Raw genomic sequence first — 20,189 nt, 5'->3', positions numbered from 1 at the left:
CTGTGTTGGCTGGGATGGCTCCAGCAGACCCCCGTGACCCTGTGTTCGGATTCAGCGGGTTGGAAAATGGATCGATGGGAACGTATGTGCATTAAAAAAGGGGTGGGGGTAGCGTCCTTTCTGGTAATCTGACATAATCAGCAATCGTGGACATTTTTTTTTTGCCTAATAAAATTTCCAGTGATATTAAAAACATAGAATTTAAAGTGGACACTAAATTGTGTCCTGCATTAAAATGTAGCAAATCCTGTCTCGTATGGTGCCCCTTCTTCCTCTCTGAGCCACTGCCCACCAAAAAGGCTGTGACCGTCACTGGTTTGACAGCCGCGATCTTCCCTTATGGGGTATCACTCTAAAGAAGAGACAGCTGCAAAAGATTCTCAGGGTTGAAGGGCTCGAACGATGACGCCATTGCAACAGTAAAGAAGTTACTCACTTTATTGCCGATGATCAGTTAGTTGCAAGGTGCCGGCAGAGCGCATGACTGTTGCTGAATGTATAGTACACAGCGTGGGCACCAATTACACACATCTTAAATAAAACGAGTGCACGAATTAAATAGATCGAGGAAACGTTTCAATGAAAATGTGCGCACCAATTACATAAGTCGAAAGAACGTTTTAAATAAATTGTTAATCGTCCCGAGCATTTATTATTTTTATTCTACCTGTGCCCTCTCCAGGAATTCCGTAGATCTGATTGTAGTTTAGGAACTGAATATTAGTTTTAAATGATTTCGTTTTCAGTTATGTTACTGGTTATACATATTTGTTGTATGGTGTGCGAAACCCGTAAACCAACATCACTTTTAAGTTTACTGAATTATTATAATAGGTTGAAGATTACTTTATCAAGACTTTAATATTCCAAAATTGGAAATGCAATTAGTAACAAAAACAGGATTGTTACGACCATTTCCACTTTTCTTTCGAATACAAGTATAAATAATTTGATGCCTCAATAAATATAGATACAAATAAATACTGGGCTCTCTGCAAATTACTAATAGATCGATACTAACAGGCCTGAAACAAAACCTCGCACGTCCCTTTTATCCCTCTAAAGCCACCGTAGCGCTCCAATAGAACTCCGTCTCCATGGTTTTCCAAAGCAGTCCTCACTTGGCGGGAGACAGAACGACCTCAACACGTGCGTTAACGCTTTAATTCCATCTTGGCAGTGGCTGTGATCTCTGCTGACGGTATACGCTTTTTTTTTGTTCCAGTATCAGGAGTCGTAGGAGGAGCTGGTAAACGACGGGATAGGACAGGACGGACAGCTCCATTTTTGTTTCGTTTATTTTTGTCTACCACGCCTCCCAAACATCGCGCAGTTTTCTCGAGCACGTGTCCCGCCTACTTGCAGTCCTGCGGCTAGCCAGCTGAGTTGCTTTAGTTCTTGGGGCTCCTCTCGTAAAAGATGGACGGCGGCGACTCGTTTGCAGCGTTCAGGCAGGAGTACGTCTCCCTGAAGGCGTCTGTCCAGGCGGTCCTCGGCGAGTTTACCGACTTTGTGGATAGGTATGTGGCGGACTTTCAGCTCGAAATCAATACAAAGTCGAAAGAAATCGAATGTCTCAAGTTGCAGCTGCAGATCTCCGAGTGCGAATTAAAAAGGCTAAAGGAATATCAGAAAACGGTGGAGAGGGGCGCGAAGCCCGGAGAGCTTGGACGCGAAGAGGCGCTGTCGACCACCACCACCAGCAGCAGCGATTCGGTGTTACCAACGCAGCCCGAATTAGGAGCCAAAGAGAAGATGGAAGAAGCGCCGCAGGAGCCCTTCCACAGTGAAAAGCTCTTCATAGAAGTCCACGTTATTCCAAACGGATGGGAACCCGGAGGTAAAGCTAAATAAATAGAATGCATTTTGTAATATTTAACACGCGTGTCTTCGGTCACCATCCGTTAGGTCAGCTTTGCTCTTTTGTAATTCTCGGCTCCGCGTTGTTTGATCGCGACGAGGCAACGCGGGCGAATTGCAAGTGTGGGGGTCGGGGGTGTTAATTAGACAGGGAGAGACGCCATTAAGACAAGGCACATGTTCCAGGAGCCCTCCCAAGACAGTGTTAACGGCGATAAAAGCGAAAAACGCAGATCTCGGTAGAAAAGTGGCAGATTCCGTAGTGCTGGTGTTTTACCCAAACAGGTTCGATCGCCTTAAAGTTAACATTCTTCACATGTTTTCATTAGTCCGGTGAATTTTAAAGTAATGTGGATTACTGAACATGTGTGCTACTGTGTTTTACTTCTTATTTATTTATTTGCTTGTTTTTATTTTAATAAAGATAATCAACCGGGCAGGAGCGCTGCAGCCGCACAAAGAGAATCATATGATTCGTGCTCCCTGTCTATAGTTTGCATGTTCTCCCAGTGTTTGTGAATTTTCTCTGTGTGCTTCAGTTTCAATCTAAAGATATGCAGGTTAGGTGACCCCACTTTGCTAAACTGGCCCCATTAGTGAAATACAAAGACATTGTGGTGGGAAGTGACACACGAAGAGGACATTTTAATTCCCAGTACATAAATAAGCCCCTACGTTTTTTTTTCCGGATGCTGACCTTGGCATACATGTTTGTCCATGATTGCTGATATGTCAGGAAACACATTACACCCCCTCTACTGCACACATACCCTTAACAACATGAAAGTGCAAATTAAGGGATTCACATCTAATTGAATGAAATATCAAACAGATCTTAACATCAAGAATTCAATTCATAGCGTATCCCTATAACTTAAATGTTATGCATAAACATTCATCTTATGCTACATGTCTTTTATGTTAATGGCAGAATGAACACAGCATTATTTTGAACACTGCCATTGTATGAGACTACAGAGTGAACATTATTTTCATTGGCACACTCACCTTGTAATTTCAGAAGTGTTTTATTTTTAGAACGTTTTATATCATGCCACAACATTGCTGGGAACTTTAGCAAGTATGTCTACTACTTTGTGTTGCTATCAACAATGGAAAGAGAAAATATCTTCTATATAAACGTCTTGGCGTGGAAGTGTGTGTGTCTCTCCGGCCCAGAAGTGAGAGGTGGAGTCGGGGTAAGGGCTCTCTAACTCCGAGGAAATGGAAAACTTGCTTAGCCGCTAATAACACAAGCGAGACGAGCACACCAGCAAAACGAAAACTCAGAAGAAGGACAAAATCGCTTAACATTGGAAAAAACGGTATCCCTTTTACTTTTCCTCCCGTTGCTAATGCACAAGCGAGTCGAGCACGTTGGCAAAACAAATCCTCCTGGGAGAGAGGTGCCCAGAGTAGTTCCTTTCATTTACCTGACATCTGTACATTTCAGGTTTTTTTTTTTCTGACGATTTTAATAGTTTCTAGGACACCAGGCTTTTTACAGCACTGACTTACACAGCTAGTAAATAATAACAGTAAATCTCACCTCCATCTATACTTAACTGCTTAATCTGAACAAATATATTTATGATCTTGTCAGCTTCCCAGAATTTTTCATCAGTTTCTACATCTTACGCATCAAAGTAACCAATAAAGTATTCCTGACTTGAACCAGCAACATCCACATAACTAATTATCATGGACATCATCTATACACAATGTGAAATGCCTGCTGTCTTATATTCGTGCAAAAAAAAACGATATTTTGACCTAACCCTTGATCTCTTAAAGAAGCAACAATAAAGTCATTTTGTGTGGACTGTGAGATGCCAGAATTCCAAGAAGCACAGATAAAGTGAGTTAGAACACTTTAGACGAGAACAGGCCATTCAGCCCAACAAAGCTTGCCAGTCCTGCCCACTTATTTCTTCCAAAAGTTGAGCTGTCAACATATGAGAATAATTTGAAAATAGTTCTGTATATTCTCTAATACTTCCCTTATTGATGGTATCTCCAGTCTCATCAAGTCCCCTGGTCACTTAACTTCTGGCAGCAAAGCAGCGACCCTGCCATCTCTTAGACACCAGAGAGCAGCCCTGTTCTTCCCCTCCATTTCATTGAGCTTTGCCGGTTGACGTTGGACATCCTCCGTATGCTCCACCCTTACTCTGCCAAGTGTTCTCAGGAGTGCACATGTACATACATCATGAGTTTTTATCCTTTTTAAGGGTGCAACCCACTTTTGTTTTTAAAACTTCTTGCGACTTGCCTCTGAAAATAATGATGACATTAGTGAAGTAAAGGGGGGAAAAATATTGTCCATTTTTACTATTGGTTTTATATGCAACTACTGAGCTGCAAATATTTACAGCAGCAAGATTCTCACAACCACCAGCCATACACTCTCTATCATGTTTCAACAATGCAACTACAAGATCCAGTTTAATTTGGAGGTTATAAAGAAGTTAAAGAGTTATGACTGGAATTTGATGTCGATTTTGGTTCCACACTCTTACAGGAAAGTAGACGTCCAGTGGATATTTTATATTTAAACATTACAGCCAGACCACCACCTGGGCTATTAATTACTGCAAATGCAAACATAACCAGATGGAGTCACCTTATATAGACTTACAAAATCATTAGTTCAGAGACAGGCCATGACTTCAATTCCTATTACAACCTGTCTCAGTGTGACTGTGGCAGCTACCACCCCGTATTTTGTTGTTAAGGTCCACATTGATTCCTTCTGACAGTGAACTAGGAAGTTTAAAGATGATGGGATGAATAGATTACTAGAAAGTTGCCTGCATGTATATTTGAATTTTGAGTCTATTCAACACATTGGGGTTAATGAAGATTTGTATTACTATGTGGCTGAAAAGGGAAAAAAAGTGAAAACAATGTTTTTTTTTGTGTAGCTGCCCAGTATAAATCATTTATTAATTCCTTTTCCACTGGTTATCCAGGACTGGATCACAATGGCACAAGTGAGGCCCATCATCTCTTTCTCCAGCTACACTTTCCAGCTCATGCTGTAGGACCCCAAAGTATAATCCTCACAGGGAGTCCTGGGTCTTCCCTGGGGTCTCCTTCCAGCTGGTCATGCTTGTTACACCTTCACAGGAAGGTGTCCGTATATGATGCCAGGACCATTTCAGTTGGCACCTCTCGCTGTGAGGGTTAGCATCTCTACTCCTGGCCCCTCACCGGATGGCAGCGCTTCTCATCTTATCTGTAAGGGAAGTATCCAGCCGTCCTGCGGAGAGAGCTCGTTTTGGCTGCTTGTATCCGTTTTCTTGTCATTTCCCAAGGCTTATGAACATAGGTGAAGGTAGGGGCATAGACTGACAGGTAAATCAAGAGCTTTGCCTTCTGGCTCAGCCCCTTCTTCACCACTACGGATCAGTACAGTGACTGCGTAACTGTGCTTGCTGCCCCGGCCCATCAGTCAATCTCGCCATCCCCTTTTCTGTAATATTTCCTATTCTAAATTATGAATATGATATTCAATTTTTACATGTTATTCATAGTGTGAAATGTTAAGCAACTTGTGCTTACAAATCAGGTGGCAATGCGTTGCACCATAGTAGTTCTAGTATTTTATGGCTTCAAGTACCCGAATCACAGCTGGGTCATCTTAAGTTAACAGTTTCATATTCAAATGTGGTATTTTTAAATTTGTCAATACTTTGGATAACATTGTGTCAAGTGTGTCTTTCTGAAGTTTTGTACAAAAAATAACCGCATCTGGTGGTGCACACCTTTAAACTCATTACACACAACAAGAGGCGCATGTGTGTTGACTAAGAACACTGCCAGGCTGCCCTCGTATGTTTATGTGCAAATCCCAGTAAATTCTTGGGATTGTTAATCTAAGAATCTCTTGGACCTTGTGGGTAACTATATGTGAGTGACAGGGATGTGGGGTAGCTGGTTGTCTTCAGTTGCACTTACGTGTGCTTGATTGTCACGGTATTGTTCTCTGGAGTCTGCTTGGGTTTTAGCTGTCATCTCTTAAGGCAGGCATTGCCTTAGTGATAGACTTGACAGTATGATCAATTAGAAAATGTCACAATATTTTGCATAAAATATGCTATAATATTCAGAGAATACACTGTTTATTTCAGTTTAGCTGTTTTGTGTGATTTAGCTAGCCAAAATAGGTTCATATGTCTAAATTTCGGTAGGTTAGAAATGCAGGGAAAGAAGACTATGTGATCGGATCATGAATTCATCCTCATGAAAGCTTGCAGCAAATGTATTATTTTAATTTGAATCATTCAGTTTGTTTTTGTTTTGAATATTCAAATTGTGGTATATACTCTAGATTTGAATAAGAATGTAAAAGCTCTAACAGGTATAACTAGTAGATAGCGTCAGATCAAGCAAACCCATTAGTTGATGAGAGTTGATCTGCCATTGACATTTTCCTGTGTCTTGTTGTTTCATTTTTTTAGGATTTACTTTTTGAATGATCATCATTTACACATTATATGTTTACTTAAAATTACCTAAATAGTAATTAAATTTTAGGCTTACTTGACCCAGCTCCAATTATAAGCAAACAAAGAATTATATATTAATCTATTTTAAAATGAACATACTTATTTTCCTGTTTTTGTTATTTTCTACAGATACACATGATGGTTCATCCCCAAATCCAGAAACCGTTCATGCAGAGATGCCTGATGATACTTGGAGTCTGACACTTGAAGATGATCAAGATCTTCTGCACTGTGATGAAGCAGGAGAAACAGCAAAGCATTCTGAAGATCATGAAAACAAAGTGGACTCTGATCTTCCCCTGCCAGAGAGTAGCACAAGTCAGTGTGCAGAGGCAGCCTGTCAGGCTAAGGTTGATGATACCTACACCAGTCCTCTTACAGCTCAACCTGCAAGCAGTCTGGTTGAGAACAATCAGTCAAACCCTCTGGCTGAATCTGTTAGCAAATCCATGCCGGGACCTCAGAAAAGGAAGCAGTCAAAGGTGAGCATTAAAAGAGATAGATCTCAAAAGAAAAAAGGAGGCAGTCCCACTAAATGTAGAACAAAGGATTCTGATATTACAACTCCTCAAAAAGTAAAGAAGAAATCCATAGACACTGATAATGGGGAGCCTTTCAAAAACCTAAGGGGCACTCTCAAACACCAGAAAGTGGATTCTGGCCAGCACGTGTACAGTTGCAATAAATGTGATAGCAGCTTCAACCAAAGACTTGAGCTGAAAAAGCACCAGGCCACTCATGCAAATAAGCCACTTACTTGTGAAGAGTGTAAAGAGACCTTTGACTCATCAGTTACCCTGAATGCATAAGAAGGTCCATAATGTGAAGAAGCCAGGCCCATGTCAGCAGTGTGGAGTGTTCTTCAAGACTTCCGCAATGCTCCGTAAACACCTGAGAACCCACTGTAAGGCACGACCTCATGGCTGTCAGCAGTGCATGAAACGCTTCCTTTATGCGTCAGATCTCAAAAGGCATATGCTGACTCATTCCAGAAAGAAGCCCTTCTCATGTCCTCATTGCGACCTCCCTTTCAATAGATTGTCACATTTTGAGCGTCACAAGAAAATAAATGCAAGTGGGAAGTCCTGCGTTTGCAGCAAGTGCGGAAAGAGCTTTAGTCAAAGGTGCCTTCTTCTGAAGCACCAGCAGACCCACCTGGACACAACACCTAGCAAGTGTTCTCAGTGCAAGGAGCAGTTCACATCTGCAGGAGCCCTGGAAAAACACCTGAAAACCCACCTGAAGCAGAAGGAACACCGATGCGTGGACTGTGGCCAAACCTTCACACGATCAGAACTACTCCGGAAACACCTGAAGACTCATAAAGAGAAGCAGCTGCATGCCTGCCCCCAGTGCGACAAACATTTCAGCAGCAAGGCAGACCTGAAAAATCACCAGAAGCTCCATGAGCAAGAGCAGCTGCACCGTTGTGGCGAGTGCGGCAGGTCATTTAGTAGGCTGAGCAGTTTTAAAAAGCATTTCAAGATAATAAGTGGGGAGAAGCCACAGAGGTGTTCTGGGACTGAACCATTCTGGGTGTTGGTAGATGCATAAGTCGAAAAGAACAGAAGGAACGTGTTCTGTAGGGGGATTGATATTTCTAAATAGTTTGATAAGTTTTAATGTTCTTTTAGCTGTATTACCCATTTGAATTTGTTGAAGCTATTTAGGCACATATAATAATTTGAAATAGAAGATGATGTTAGTTTGCATACATGTGGATACCCCCCAGTGGCTGGTTAAGGTTTCATGGGGTGCTAGCTAATCCACATCATCATGAAGTGAAACAAGTAGCACAATTTACTGGGATGCTATAAGGTCTGGTGACATGTTCACTGGTTTTTGAATGAAAATTTGCATGTTCTCAGCCTTAAAGGATGCAAGTTGGAATTATGCTATTCCCTCCCACAAGGGCTAGACACTTAGATACCCACTGAAGAGGTAGGATGGCGATTTCCATACACGGCAACTGCATTTTTGGATTCAATTTTAACAGTCCTCATACTTAATTTGCAGTGACAACACAATTCTAATATGATTATAAAGAGCTTGTACTTGTAACTTCCAATTTTTGATTCATTCCTTCCTATGTAAGTAGGACAGAAGAGCTTGTTAGGAATCGTGCTGTCTTTGGGCAGCTGCGGTTTCTTTTTACTCGGTCGTGTTCACAGCCTCTGAGGCACATGACATATAAACTTAAGCAAGCAGAAAAAAGTTAAATACAAACTATCTGAAGGCAAAGCCTGTCAATAAATCGTTCAGCCTGTAAAAAGTTATGACTGCTCCGCATAAGGAAAGCTAATATTTGAATTCTTTTAGGTGAGATTAAAAATTCGAAACTTGTAAGTACAGAGGAAAGTGCTGATTTGGGACTTGGATATTATCTGTCAAAAATATAGCAGCCTTCACTTAGTGGCACTCTCTTCCTCAAGGTATACAGTTGTCTGTTTCTGAGCTGGTGATCCCGTCCTCTGCGTCTTCTGTTTCTGTCAAAACGTATTACCTTGAAACGGGATCCCCCTACCCTGTGTAGCCGAAATATGCTCCTTCCTGGCTGAGCAGGTCTCAGCATCTTTAGAAATGATCTGTTGTTCATGTTTAGTAGACAGTTTCTTATCATTGGTGGTCTCTCCTCTACTGGCACACCGTTCTCTTTAAATCTTTTGCCAAGGTTACAAGAAACCAAGACATTTCCAGGTGGACGTTCAATTCTCCACTTATGAGCAGATGTATCAAATGCATGTTTGTATCATCAATGTTTAGACTGGCCTTGTGTATTTGTTCAGATTTTAATCTTGTTAAAGTTTCAAACTAAAGTGGCAGGCCATAAGAACGGGTAGATCGTTAAAGCCGCCAGATTTAGCTCCCACAGAGATTTTGTTTTTGTTACGTCCTTGAATCGGGACAGCCCACAAGCCATGGGGCTGGTAAGTTAACATTCTTGAAACTTTGTTATTTATAATTCTGTCCTGGTACAAAAGCAGTCTGTGTCGCAAGAGCAAAGCATTGAACCATCCCGTTTCTTTCTCTTGAGTGAAAATGTGTGTTATGAATGTTTTTCCTTGGAATTCTTGCTTCCATAAAACCAAACTGTGAACTACTAGCTGCACTGTTAAACTGTGCATAAGAAGAATGTATGTGGAGAACATGGCAGGTTTGTGCTTTCTAAACTTTCTTTCTGTCCTGTTTCAGTCAAAACATCATCCAAAGAAATCACAGACATTCCACTTTAATGTTCGCGTGTTCGGGATTTAACACTAAGATGTGAGCTGAATTGTTAACAAAGTGTTAGAAAGAATGGTCATCGTGTTGGAATTTGTGTGGGTTGTTTCTGTTTTGTTTTTTTTTTTAAAAACTGCTTTGTAGGTTTTGTAATTTTATATACTTTGTAATGTAACCTTGGATAATAAAAAGTTCATTTTTGTTAATCCTACAGCATGTGATTGGTCATTCAGGAAGAGAGATTGTGAGTGTGAAAGCAGTGGCTAAGAAATATGAAGAGTGACAAAAATGATGGGAGACTTCACAGCAGTTCTAAGGGAAAACTCTTATGACTCGCAAGACACACCTTCACCAGACAGAGAGAGGTATTGTCATTCCAACCCAATGATCCACGATTACATAAATCTCATCCTCATCAACAATTTTTACATACCCTCCTATGGAATGCTAAGACACCTTCCATTAAGTAGTCCACTTTGATTTGTGATTCTCTGCCAGACTTGGAGTTATCATCGGGTGTTTACCCTTCAGCCAGAATGGAGCTGGTTAAATCCTCCCACAAATCTACCATCCTGGTTTCCTATTAAAATGAACATGGTGTCCCCTAGATCCCTCTCTGTTCTACCCTAACTTTAAGTCCGTTAGTCTTGTAGGTTCTGCAGATCTGGCAGAAAATAAAGAAACCTGTTGGCACAATTCCATTTGCCATACTGCCATCTTCCAGAGTCCTGCCCTTTGTATTGGTGACAGGCATCGGCCATAGGCTGGACAGGGCATTAGAATTCTTGGTGACATGAAGATTTGTAACTCCGAATGTTCCAGTTACTTGGGTGCAGGTTTCCTGTTCCTCCTCCTTTTTCTATCTTCAAATCAGATCAGTGCTTAAAGCAGATGAGATCCCAATGTCTTTTGCACTCCCTTTCCTTCCTAGAGAATGGATTTGGGACTTTTCAGCTTTGGTTCCACACCGTGCCATTAATCTCAGTCCTACACTCTCGCGTGGTCTTATTCCTCTCTCTTCTCTGTGGCTCGCTGTGTCTGTTTGGCTACTCTCACCAGTCTAGATAAGAATGGTATTATTAATACATTTTATTTATATAGCGCCTTTCCCGTGCTCAAGGCACTTTGGCAAATTTTAATCCTGCATAGCCTCATTTTGTGACAATTTGGGAGACTGTAATTGCATGGGAGCTAGAGTCCAGATGTGCAGCCCTGTAGTTATCCTTGGAGGACCTCCTTGGGTTGTGTATAACCCAAATGTGCTTACAACAGTCCACATTACGTCACCGGAAGTACTCCTGGGTTCACTTTAAAGAAAGCCCACTACCATGGCTCAGAGAGTCCAGAGTCTGGAGGCAGTTGGGGAAACTCACAGCAGGTGGAGAAGGAGGAAGAATTGTTTTGATTTATAATTTATTGTGGCCTGAGATTGGGAGAGGATTGAGAAAGTACCTGGGAGAAGAGTAAAAAAATATTTTTATTCTGTTTACTAATACATCTTTCATCCATTTCCCAACCCGTTGAATCCGAACACAGGGTCACGGGGGTCTTGTGGTGTATTGCTGGATCTATGGTTCCGGGCTCTCTGGCGCCCTCGTGTGGTCACAATAAATTAATGCGGGAGTTAAGCCCTGGACGTACATGCAGCAAGTGTGGCGTGACCTTTCGTCAAAAGTACCTTCTAGTGATCCACAGGAAACTCCAGTTAGGAGTGGACAGCAGGTCACTATTCCACATGCCTTGAGAAAGCCCCAGAAATCCCATCTCTATCAGAGAACATGCACTGCTGCCCAAACTGTTGGGGATGTTTCATTGGGTGGCAATCCTCTGGAAACACCAGCAGAAGCATTAGGAGAAGAGGGGACATGCCTGCCGCAGTGAGATGAGCAGTGCAAGGCAAACCTAAAAAAAAGCATCAGGGGCCCCATGAGCAACAACAGATTATTTAAGCGTCCAAGATGAGTTAACGTGTAATGGTGAAGTTACTGAACAGCCGTTTGCATGGAGGGTCCTTTTAACCATCTTGTATTTTGTTCTGAGGTCTTCATTTGTGATGATGTCACAATGGGATTTTCTAAACTTGTCCTGTCACATTTGTTCTCTTGTTTACTCAGTTATGTTGACTCCTACTGTAAGTCCCTTTGGGTAAAAGTGTCCGATAAGCAATTAAATGTAAAATCTAAACGGAAAGTATTCGGTGCCAGGGGTGCCTAGATTTATTTTCTTACCTAACCGCTCCATTTTCCTAGTATTTCCATTAGTTACCTTTTAACGGTTCTCCATGTTTTATATTAAACTAAATGACTCCTACTTTTTTCAGATTTCCACAACTCTTTGTTAATAAGCGAATCCTTCAGTTCAACCAGAATTCTTTTCGGTACGCGATTCACCATTTAATGGAGAGAATTTCGACTGATCGATTTTATCCGTGTCCTTGACTATTTTGAGGTCCTGTCCAGTTTAGGTTCTCCACGTCGCACAGTTTTCTCCGCTCAGGAATAAAAGAAAGGTTTACATCCCTTAGGAAATTGATTAGCGTGGTTTGTTTAGGTCTTCGCTGTGTTCATTAACCGGTTCGTGGTTAATCACCTTACTTTTGGTGCCTTGATTCAACACAAGCCGATCGTTTTCACTACGCGTGCTTTTTGAACCCTTTCGGCCTCACTCTTGTCATTCCGTCATGACGTCTAACGTGCGCGACCGCATTGGGCGGACATATTTGGTAGGGAAAGGGTCCGCCTCTAGCTGTCTTTCTCAGGCTTTATTTCTTTTATTCGCGCGATGTCACTGTGTCTTAAAACAAGAAAATATTCTAACCTACACCGTTATATTATGCAACCTCCATATATTTACCGCTTAGTTACATTTTAGAGTCGCTGCTTGTTGTAGCCTGCGTTTAGCCCTGCAACACTGGAAACGAGGCAGGAACCGACCGTAGAAGGGGCGCAAACGTGCACAACGACGTTATTCATCCTAAGTGTGTTTTCATCTGGAAAAAAGACGCGTTTGGAAACCTCAAAATGGTCGACAGGGTAGCCGCCGGGGTGTTGAAGAAGCAGCTAACCTCATTCAAGGTAGCTCTCGATAGCGTCCTGGTCAACTTCACCCAGTTCGTGGACAGCCGCTTCGCCGAATTCCAGCTCGAGCTGTCCGTTAAAGAGCGGGAGATTGACAGTCTCAAGTTTCAGCTGGAGATCTCCCGGAGCGAACTGAGGGAGATGAAAAGACACCTGCGCTCAGTCAGCCGGCTTCTCACCCGGCCGACCGCCCGAGGAGTCGAGGAAGGCTTAGTGAGTGGCGACCATAGACAAACGGTGGGCTCCGAACCGAGAGGGGGATTCCGAGCGCGCGGCTGGAAGATTGCGGCGCAGGAGGCGTGGGACGGACGGAACACCGAAGAAGGTGAGTGTATGATGTCCCCGGCTTGACTGACTGCCCACCCTTTCGACCCGACGGGACACGACTAGGCGATTATTTCTTATTTGGCCGACGCTTTTATCCGAGTTGATTACGCCCTATAAGCTATAATTGCTTGCATTTTTTTTCCACCGTTGTATCACAGACAGGTGAAGTGACTTGCTGATAATCACACAGTGCGAGTAGTGGGACGTGAACCGTGTGAGTCGACATGTGCGATACAATTGATTACATTCCTTTTGTTTTCCCAGTTGAAGCACAGACAAGTGACTTGCTCGTGGTCACACATGGTGGGATCTGAACCCACGACCTCGGGGTTTGAAGCCCAAAGCCTTAAATACTACGCCACACGTATTGATAATAAAAAAGCAAACAATAACAGAGAACGCCTGTCTATTTACTGTTATGTGTTTGACGGATTCCTTTCTTCAAGCGGACTTACAAGACTGGGATTTTTTTTATTTTTTTTTACAGTTAAAACTTTTTCACACTTTTTTAAAAATTTTAAACAGACCAGTTTGGTGGCTTGTTCATGGTCACAGCGTGAGTTGCAGAGTGAGAGCTGAACTTTCATCCTTAGGGTTTAAGGCCCAAATACCTTGGCCACTGCTGCTCAGTCAGATAGTAAAAGTGCACCACACTTTATAATGAACTGCATAAATATGATGATAAAAAGTCGAAAAACCTGTGGTGGTACTCCTCTGAACGGAGCTCCATAAAACACATTGATGGCATTCCTGCTGCAAGGTGCTGTAAAAACACACTGATGGGTTTTAATTAATGGGGCATCATCTACAATGTGTTATGTAACACGTTATGAGTGATTAGCATAATTCTGCTGGTAGTCTTTAAGAGCCCAAACAAGTTTAAAACAATTTGAACACCCATTCGGTTTATGTAAAGATGTAAGGAACCTTAAACAACATTCAGAGAGAACAAACATAAAGACATGACATACAGTGGATTCGGAAAGTATTCAGACCCTGCAGAATGCATACAGTCATATGAAAAAGTTTGGGAACCCCTCCTAATTCGTTGGATTTTTGTTTCTCATTGGCTGAGTTTACAAAGTAGCGACTTCCTTTTAATATACGACATGCGTTATGGACACAGTAGGATTTCAGCAGTGACATTAAGTTTATTAGATTAACAGAAAATATGCAATATGCATCATAACAAAATTAGACAGGGGCACCCCAACAGAGATGTGACATCAGTACTTAGTTGAGCCAATATAACAGCCCGTAGACGCCTCCTATAACTTTTGATGAGTTTCTGGACTCTGGATGGAGTGATTTCTGACCATTCTTCATACAACATCTCTCCAGTTCAGTTCAATTTGATGGAAAGCCTGCTTCAAATCATCCCATAGATTTTCGATGATATTCAAGTCAGGGGACTGTGACGGCCATTCCAGAACATTGCACTTCTCCCTCTGCATGAATGCCATTGTAGATTTCGAACTGTGTTTTGGGTCATTGTCTTGTTGAAGGCTTAACCAGCTAATCCAACCAATTTGGTGTTGCAAGTAATCAGGATTGAGCAGTGACAGGCATTCAAGTCAGCAAAATTACAAGGGGACTGTAATACTACATTTTTCTTTATGTCACTGTATCTGGACAGTACTGTTATGAGTTTTATTCACATGTGCATGTTACCTGTGGCACACACGGGCTCAGCAGTTAGAATTGCTGACCAAGCATTGGATTAGATAGCCAAAGACAACTGGAGGCTTGTATAGTCAGCTTAAACACAGGTTAGGGTATTTCTGTCCTCTATCAGCACAAACCTTCTTTCCTTCTTGGGAGAATGAGAATCGACATGTAAGCACTATGATATTTCTGTATTTTGTGGGAGAGGAATTCAGACCTTGTTTGGAGACGGAGAAGACCAGCAAATGAAGCAAGAACCATATAAAAGGTCTGGACAGTGGCCAGACCCTTCGAGGCTGTGCCGACACACGAGGTGTTGGAAAACCTCCCAGCGTAGGGACGGAGAAAATGGCTGACTGTGTTGATCCCGATTCCCACCTGGAAAAAGTCTGTCCATATGCCTCCCCGTCTGTAACTGCGTAAAACATCAGTAAATGTAAGCTAAAAGATATTTTTTCTCATGTGATTCTTGTACAGTCGTAATCACTATGGGAGGGATATCGCCTTTTCTGGTATATTATGATATTGTTTAATTATTTAATAAGCCACAATATTAAAAGAACACATTTCCAAGAGAGCTAATGCCTCTGCAGGAAACAGGGACCCACATTTTTGCACAGCCAGTTTTTCACATTTGATTAGATTTCATACAACTAAATACCGCTTCACTAAAAATCTTTGTTCGGAAAACACCGCAGTACTCAGATGTTCCTAGGAAATGAAAGACATACCACTGTTTTCTCTTTTTTTGTTGAAAGGAGAGTAAATTATTATGCAGGCGGAGAGGGGTTCCGAAAACATTTTCATAGGACTGTAGATTTAATTTTTAAAGGGTAAATGTGCCATTTTCCCATCATTCTACACTCACTAACTCAGTGACAAAATGAAAACATGTTTTCAGAATGGTTTCAATTAAAAATGAAAATCTGAAATTTCAATTTGTATTCCAACGTTTTGCACTTCAAATGACGGTCGCGTGCATCCTGTTTGCTTTAATTCTCCTTAAGATGTGTCGAACTGAACTAATCTGAACATCATTTACAAAGGCACACACCTGTTATATAAGGTCCTGCTATTCACACTGGATTGTCAGGACAAAAACCTAAGCCACGAAGGAACTCTCTGTAGACCTCCGTGATCAAATTGTGGTGAGGCACAGGCCAGAACAAGGGAATAAAACCATTTTTAAAGCATTGAATGTTCTCAGAAGCACAGTGTCCTCAAGAGCCCAGGAACCTTCCTTTGGTTTGCCATCCAGCCAAACTGAGTAACTGGGCAAGAAGGACCTTAGTTAAGGGGGAGGTGACCAAGAAGCTAATGGTCAGTCTAACACAACTTTAGAAGTCCTCTGCTGAGAACCTTTCGGTTGTTGGACCATCTCAGCAGCACTTCATCAATTAGGCATTAATGGTAGAGTGGCCAGACAGAAGACACTCTTGAGTAAAAAGGCATAAGACAACCTGCTTGGAATTTGCCAGATGGCATTTAAAGGACTCTGATCCGATGAGACAAAAAGTTAAATACATTTTGGACCAAAATCTTTAAATGCCTTTCAGACAGCCTTGCTGTCACAATTCCTCCTAATCCATTAACGGCTGTGTTTGGTGTTCTTCCAGATGGGTTTAAAGTGGAGGAAGACAAACAAACTGCAATGGCCTTTACTACACTCTTAACACGTGGACTTATTTTGCTCATCCTAACTCTCCTCTTTTTCAGTCCGCGGGTAACTGATGTCACATATTATCTGAAATTGGAAAAAAAAATCAAATTCTCACTTGGAGGATCTGTGCAAAACATTTTCAAATCCTGGCAGGATCTAATCCGTAACATTTTAGAAAAAGCATTTCAATTGAGGAAGTGGATTCTCTCCCCTCTTTTTTCATTCTATTTATTTTTATTCATTAATTAATTTATCTATTTATGTATTTGTACTAGTTTAAAGCTTTACTATATTGGTGTAGCCCTCTTTGTCATGGGGGTTGATTTGTTTCAAACCTACTTTTGTTAAACTTGACTTGCTTGTATGGAATGTTATTTGATTTTAATCAAATCAATAAAATGCTTTTAAAAAAATTTGGGAAGAGCTCCAAGTACTATGTCTGGCAAAGACCAGGCACTACTGATCACCTGCCTAATACCATCTCAACAGTGAAGCGTCTGGGGCAGCATCATGCTAAGGGTGTGCTTCTTAGCAGCAGGAACGAGGTGACTGGTGAGAATTGAGGTAAGGACCAATGCAGTCAAACAGGGAGAGGACCTTAAAGACACTTGCTATGAAGTGGATGTGACTGCAGACTGTGGGTGATGGTTCACCTTTCAGCAGGGAAATGACTCGTACAATCCAGCCAAGACAACGACGGAGTGGCTTCGAGATAAGTCTCTGAGTGGCCAATCAAAGCCCAGAGTTACACCCCATAGAGCATCTGTGTAGAGACATAAAGATGTCAGTTTATAGATTCTTCCCATCCAGAGTGGCTCTGACAGGAAGAATGGGATAAGCTACCCAAATCCAGGTGTGCAAAACTTGTGGAGACTTAGCCAAGAAGACAAAGCAGGAATTGCTGGTAAAAAGTACTGAATTAAGGGTCTGAATCATCCTATAAATGAGAGATTTCAGTCTTCTTTTTAATTTTAATGCATTTTCAAGGGTTTTTGGAGCGATGTTTTTACTTTATCGTTATGGGTTATTGAGTATAGATTGATGGGCAAACATGACATATGTATCCTTTTAAAATTAAATCTACAACACAGTAAAGTATGCAAAATGTTAAGGGGTCTGAAAAGTTGTATGCATCCAAACTCATTTTACTGGTAGTCTTTTTCTGTATTTATATGCTTCCCCTTAGCCATATTATTCATAGTTTTGGACTAGTTATCATCTTTATGCAGACGATGCATAATGTTAAAAGTGGAACTTCATCAGAGCTTTCTCAGCTCACAACTTGCCTCAGTGAAATTAAAACCTGGATGGAGCAGAACTCTTTAAAATTCAATTGCAACAAAACTGAACTCCTGCAAATTGGGACTAAAGTGCAACTTAATAATAAAATGAGCTCCTTCCCAGTCCATCTTGGCGGTGATCTCATCAGACCTTCCTCTACTGCTAAGAATCTTGGTGTCATTTTTGATTCCTCCCTTTTCTTATTCCGCCCAAATAAATCACATTAAGAAACTTTCTTCCTTTCACCTCCGTAACATATCCCGTGTTCGCTCCTTCCTCTCCTTTTCTAACTCTGAGAAACTTGTCCCTGCTTTTATCACATCACATTATTATAATTCCCTACTGGCAGTTGCCCCTTCTAATCTTATATCACAGCTCCAGCTTATTCAAAACTCTGCTGCAAGAGTCCTTACACGGTTAGCAGTAGTGAGCACATCGCACCCATCCTGCTCCGTCTTCACTGGCTCCCCGTGTCTTACAGAATCGAATATAAAATCCTACTAATAACCTACAAAACCTTAAATAACCTCGCGCCAAACTACACCAGTGACCTTCTCCATCACTATGTGCCTGTCCGCCCACTAAGGTCCTCTGATTCTGGCCATCTTGTTGTGCCCCACACTAATCTGCACTCCATGGGTGACAGCAGGGCCTTCAGCTGTATAGCGAGTGCCCAGACTCTGGATTGACCTACCGAAATTAATCAGGTCAGCTGACTCCATGAATTCTTTTAAAAAACAACTCAAAACTCATCTGTTCAGGAAGGCTTTTAGCTCTACTTGACTTTATTACCATTCTCTCAGTTTACCTCCATTTCAAGATGTTCATGTAACCTGTATGTGTGTACTGGACCATCAGTTATGTTGTCTGTTAGGCATTTTCTCTGAATTTCCTATCTTACTCTTCTTTATTTATTTATCTGGTTTAGTACAATGCTATATACTGTATACCCTGCCATTCTTCTTAAACTCTGTGAAGTGCCTTGAGCTACAGTATATAAATAAAATGTATTATTTTTATTATTAGAGGCTGTACAGTGACGTGTAAACATTTGGACACCCCAATCAATTTCAATGTATTTATTTTTGTAAGTAAAAAAGTTAATGATTTGCACAAGCATAAAAACGTGACATAGTTAATAAACTTTTAATTATCTATTCACTGAATTTAACAGATTTAAATTCTTTCTTTTTTTTTTATTTAGTTAAAAGTGAAGCTGCAGACCCCAGTGCAGGAACAGGGACGTCAACTTCAAGAACTTGCACACCAGAGAATCTTCTGGATCGATACCCTGTGACACACCTTGACGCTGCGCAACAGAGCTGCTCGACATGGAAAGACGTAAAGCAGGAGACTGTCCGAGTTTCAGAATGCGAAGAGGAGCCGAGGACAGATGCCTGTGAAACCCAGAAAAATGACCAGCAGCAGGCTGGCAGCATCGCAGAGGAGACCTACAAGATGGAATTGGACACTTCAGGCTGTGAGTCTTTGGGAAGAAAAGCCTTATTGATAGCATCTGAAGATCACCGTGTTTGTTTCCGAAACGAGGATGTGCGGCTGGGTTTCATGCAAGGCACCCTGCAGATAAGCCCTGAGGACTGTGAACCAGGAAAAGGTTGTGCTGAGGAGGAGAGTGCTGAAAGAAGTAATCTCCTTCAGATTTCGGACAAGCTATTTTCCTGTCTAGAGTGTGGGAAGAATTTCAAATTGAAAAAATATTTACAGAACCATCAAAAAATTCACAATGAAGAGAAGCCATACAGCTGTATTGAGTGCGGTCGGGCATTCAGGCAGTTGATCAACCTAAAAACGCACCAGCGTATTCACACGGGTGAAAGGCCGTATAGCTGTGGCGAATGCGGCAAGGCCTTCAACCAACTGCCCGCCCTGAAGACGCACCAGCGCATTCACTCTGGAGAGAAACCGTACCACTGTCCCGAGTGTCAGAAGCGGTTTGTCACGGCGCAGATCCTGAGGCGGCACCAGAGGATTCACACCGGGGAGAAACCGTACATGTGCACAGAATGTGGGAAGAACTTCAGACTGTTAGGTGGACTTAAGAAACATCGGCTGATTCACTCAAGAACACACGTGTAAATAAGCCTGAGGCAAATGGTATCGTCTGTAGGTAACAAAGGTGTCTATGAGCCTTTAATAAATAGTGTAAACTAAAAATCATAATTCCACCCTTCTATCCTTCCTTCTGGATGGAGTGCAAGTTCAAGAGAGTTTTACTTCCATAAAAATATCCATATACTGTATGTATATGTGTGTTTCAGTTACGGTATACTCTGTTGTGGCACGTCAGATAATTCTGCCACTTCCCAGTGGTCCAGTCTGGTTTGATTCTCATGGTGGTTGCCTTCTCTGTGGACTTTGCATGTTCTTTCTATTTTCAGGTAGGTTTCCTCACGCAGTCTAAACACTCGCAGTTCATTCTAAACTGACAGAATCGGAGTCTCTGTGATTTGTGATTGGATTAGCGTCCTGTTCAGGTCTGATGCTGCCGCTCCGGCTTTTCACGATGGAAAACATGGGTTCAGAAAATCAATGGCAGAGAGAGAACAATAAAAAGAGAAAGCAACA

General features: G+C 41.8%; 2 protein-coding genes across 3 annotated transcripts; both read left to right on the top strand.

Moving 5' to 3' along the window:
- The first annotated feature begins 994 nt into the window (after positions 1-994).
- Positions 995-10,292, top strand: LOC120536735 (zinc finger protein 184-like). Of its 2 annotated transcripts, XM_039765203.1 has the most exons (3): positions 995-1,840; positions 6,501-6,853; positions 9,808-10,292. In XM_039765203.1, exons 1-3 carry the CDS (start codon positions 1,420-1,422, stop codon positions 9,874-9,876), a joined length of 843 nt encoding a protein of 280 aa, XP_039621137.1. In that variant the 5' UTR covers positions 995-1,419; the 3' UTR covers positions 9,877-10,292. The 2 variants fall into 2 exon arrangements, with proteins under 2 accessions (XP_039621137.1, XP_039621136.1); XM_039765202.1 differs by lacking the exon at positions 9,808-10,292 and having other exon boundaries at positions 6,501-9,804.
- Positions 10,293-12,301: 2,009 nt separating this feature from the next.
- LOC120536728 (zinc finger protein 567-like) lies at positions 12,302-20,189 on the top strand. The gene is made up of 2 exons (XM_039765193.1): positions 12,302-12,995; positions 18,808-20,189. The coding sequence occupies exons 1-2, from the start codon at positions 12,614-12,616 to the stop codon at positions 19,698-19,700; spliced, it is 1,275 nt and encodes a 424-aa protein (XP_039621127.1). The 5' UTR covers positions 12,302-12,613; the 3' UTR covers positions 19,701-20,189.

The sequence above is a fragment of the Polypterus senegalus genome, chromosome 10 (genome assembly GCF_016835505.1).
Source record: "Polypterus senegalus isolate Bchr_013 chromosome 10, ASM1683550v1, whole genome shotgun sequence".
In the NCBI taxonomy this organism is placed as follows: domain Eukaryota; kingdom Metazoa; phylum Chordata; class Cladistia; order Polypteriformes; family Polypteridae; genus Polypterus; species Polypterus senegalus.
The sequence above is the reverse complement of the archived record's forward strand: the minus strand, read 5'-3'. Positions and strand labels throughout refer to the sequence as shown.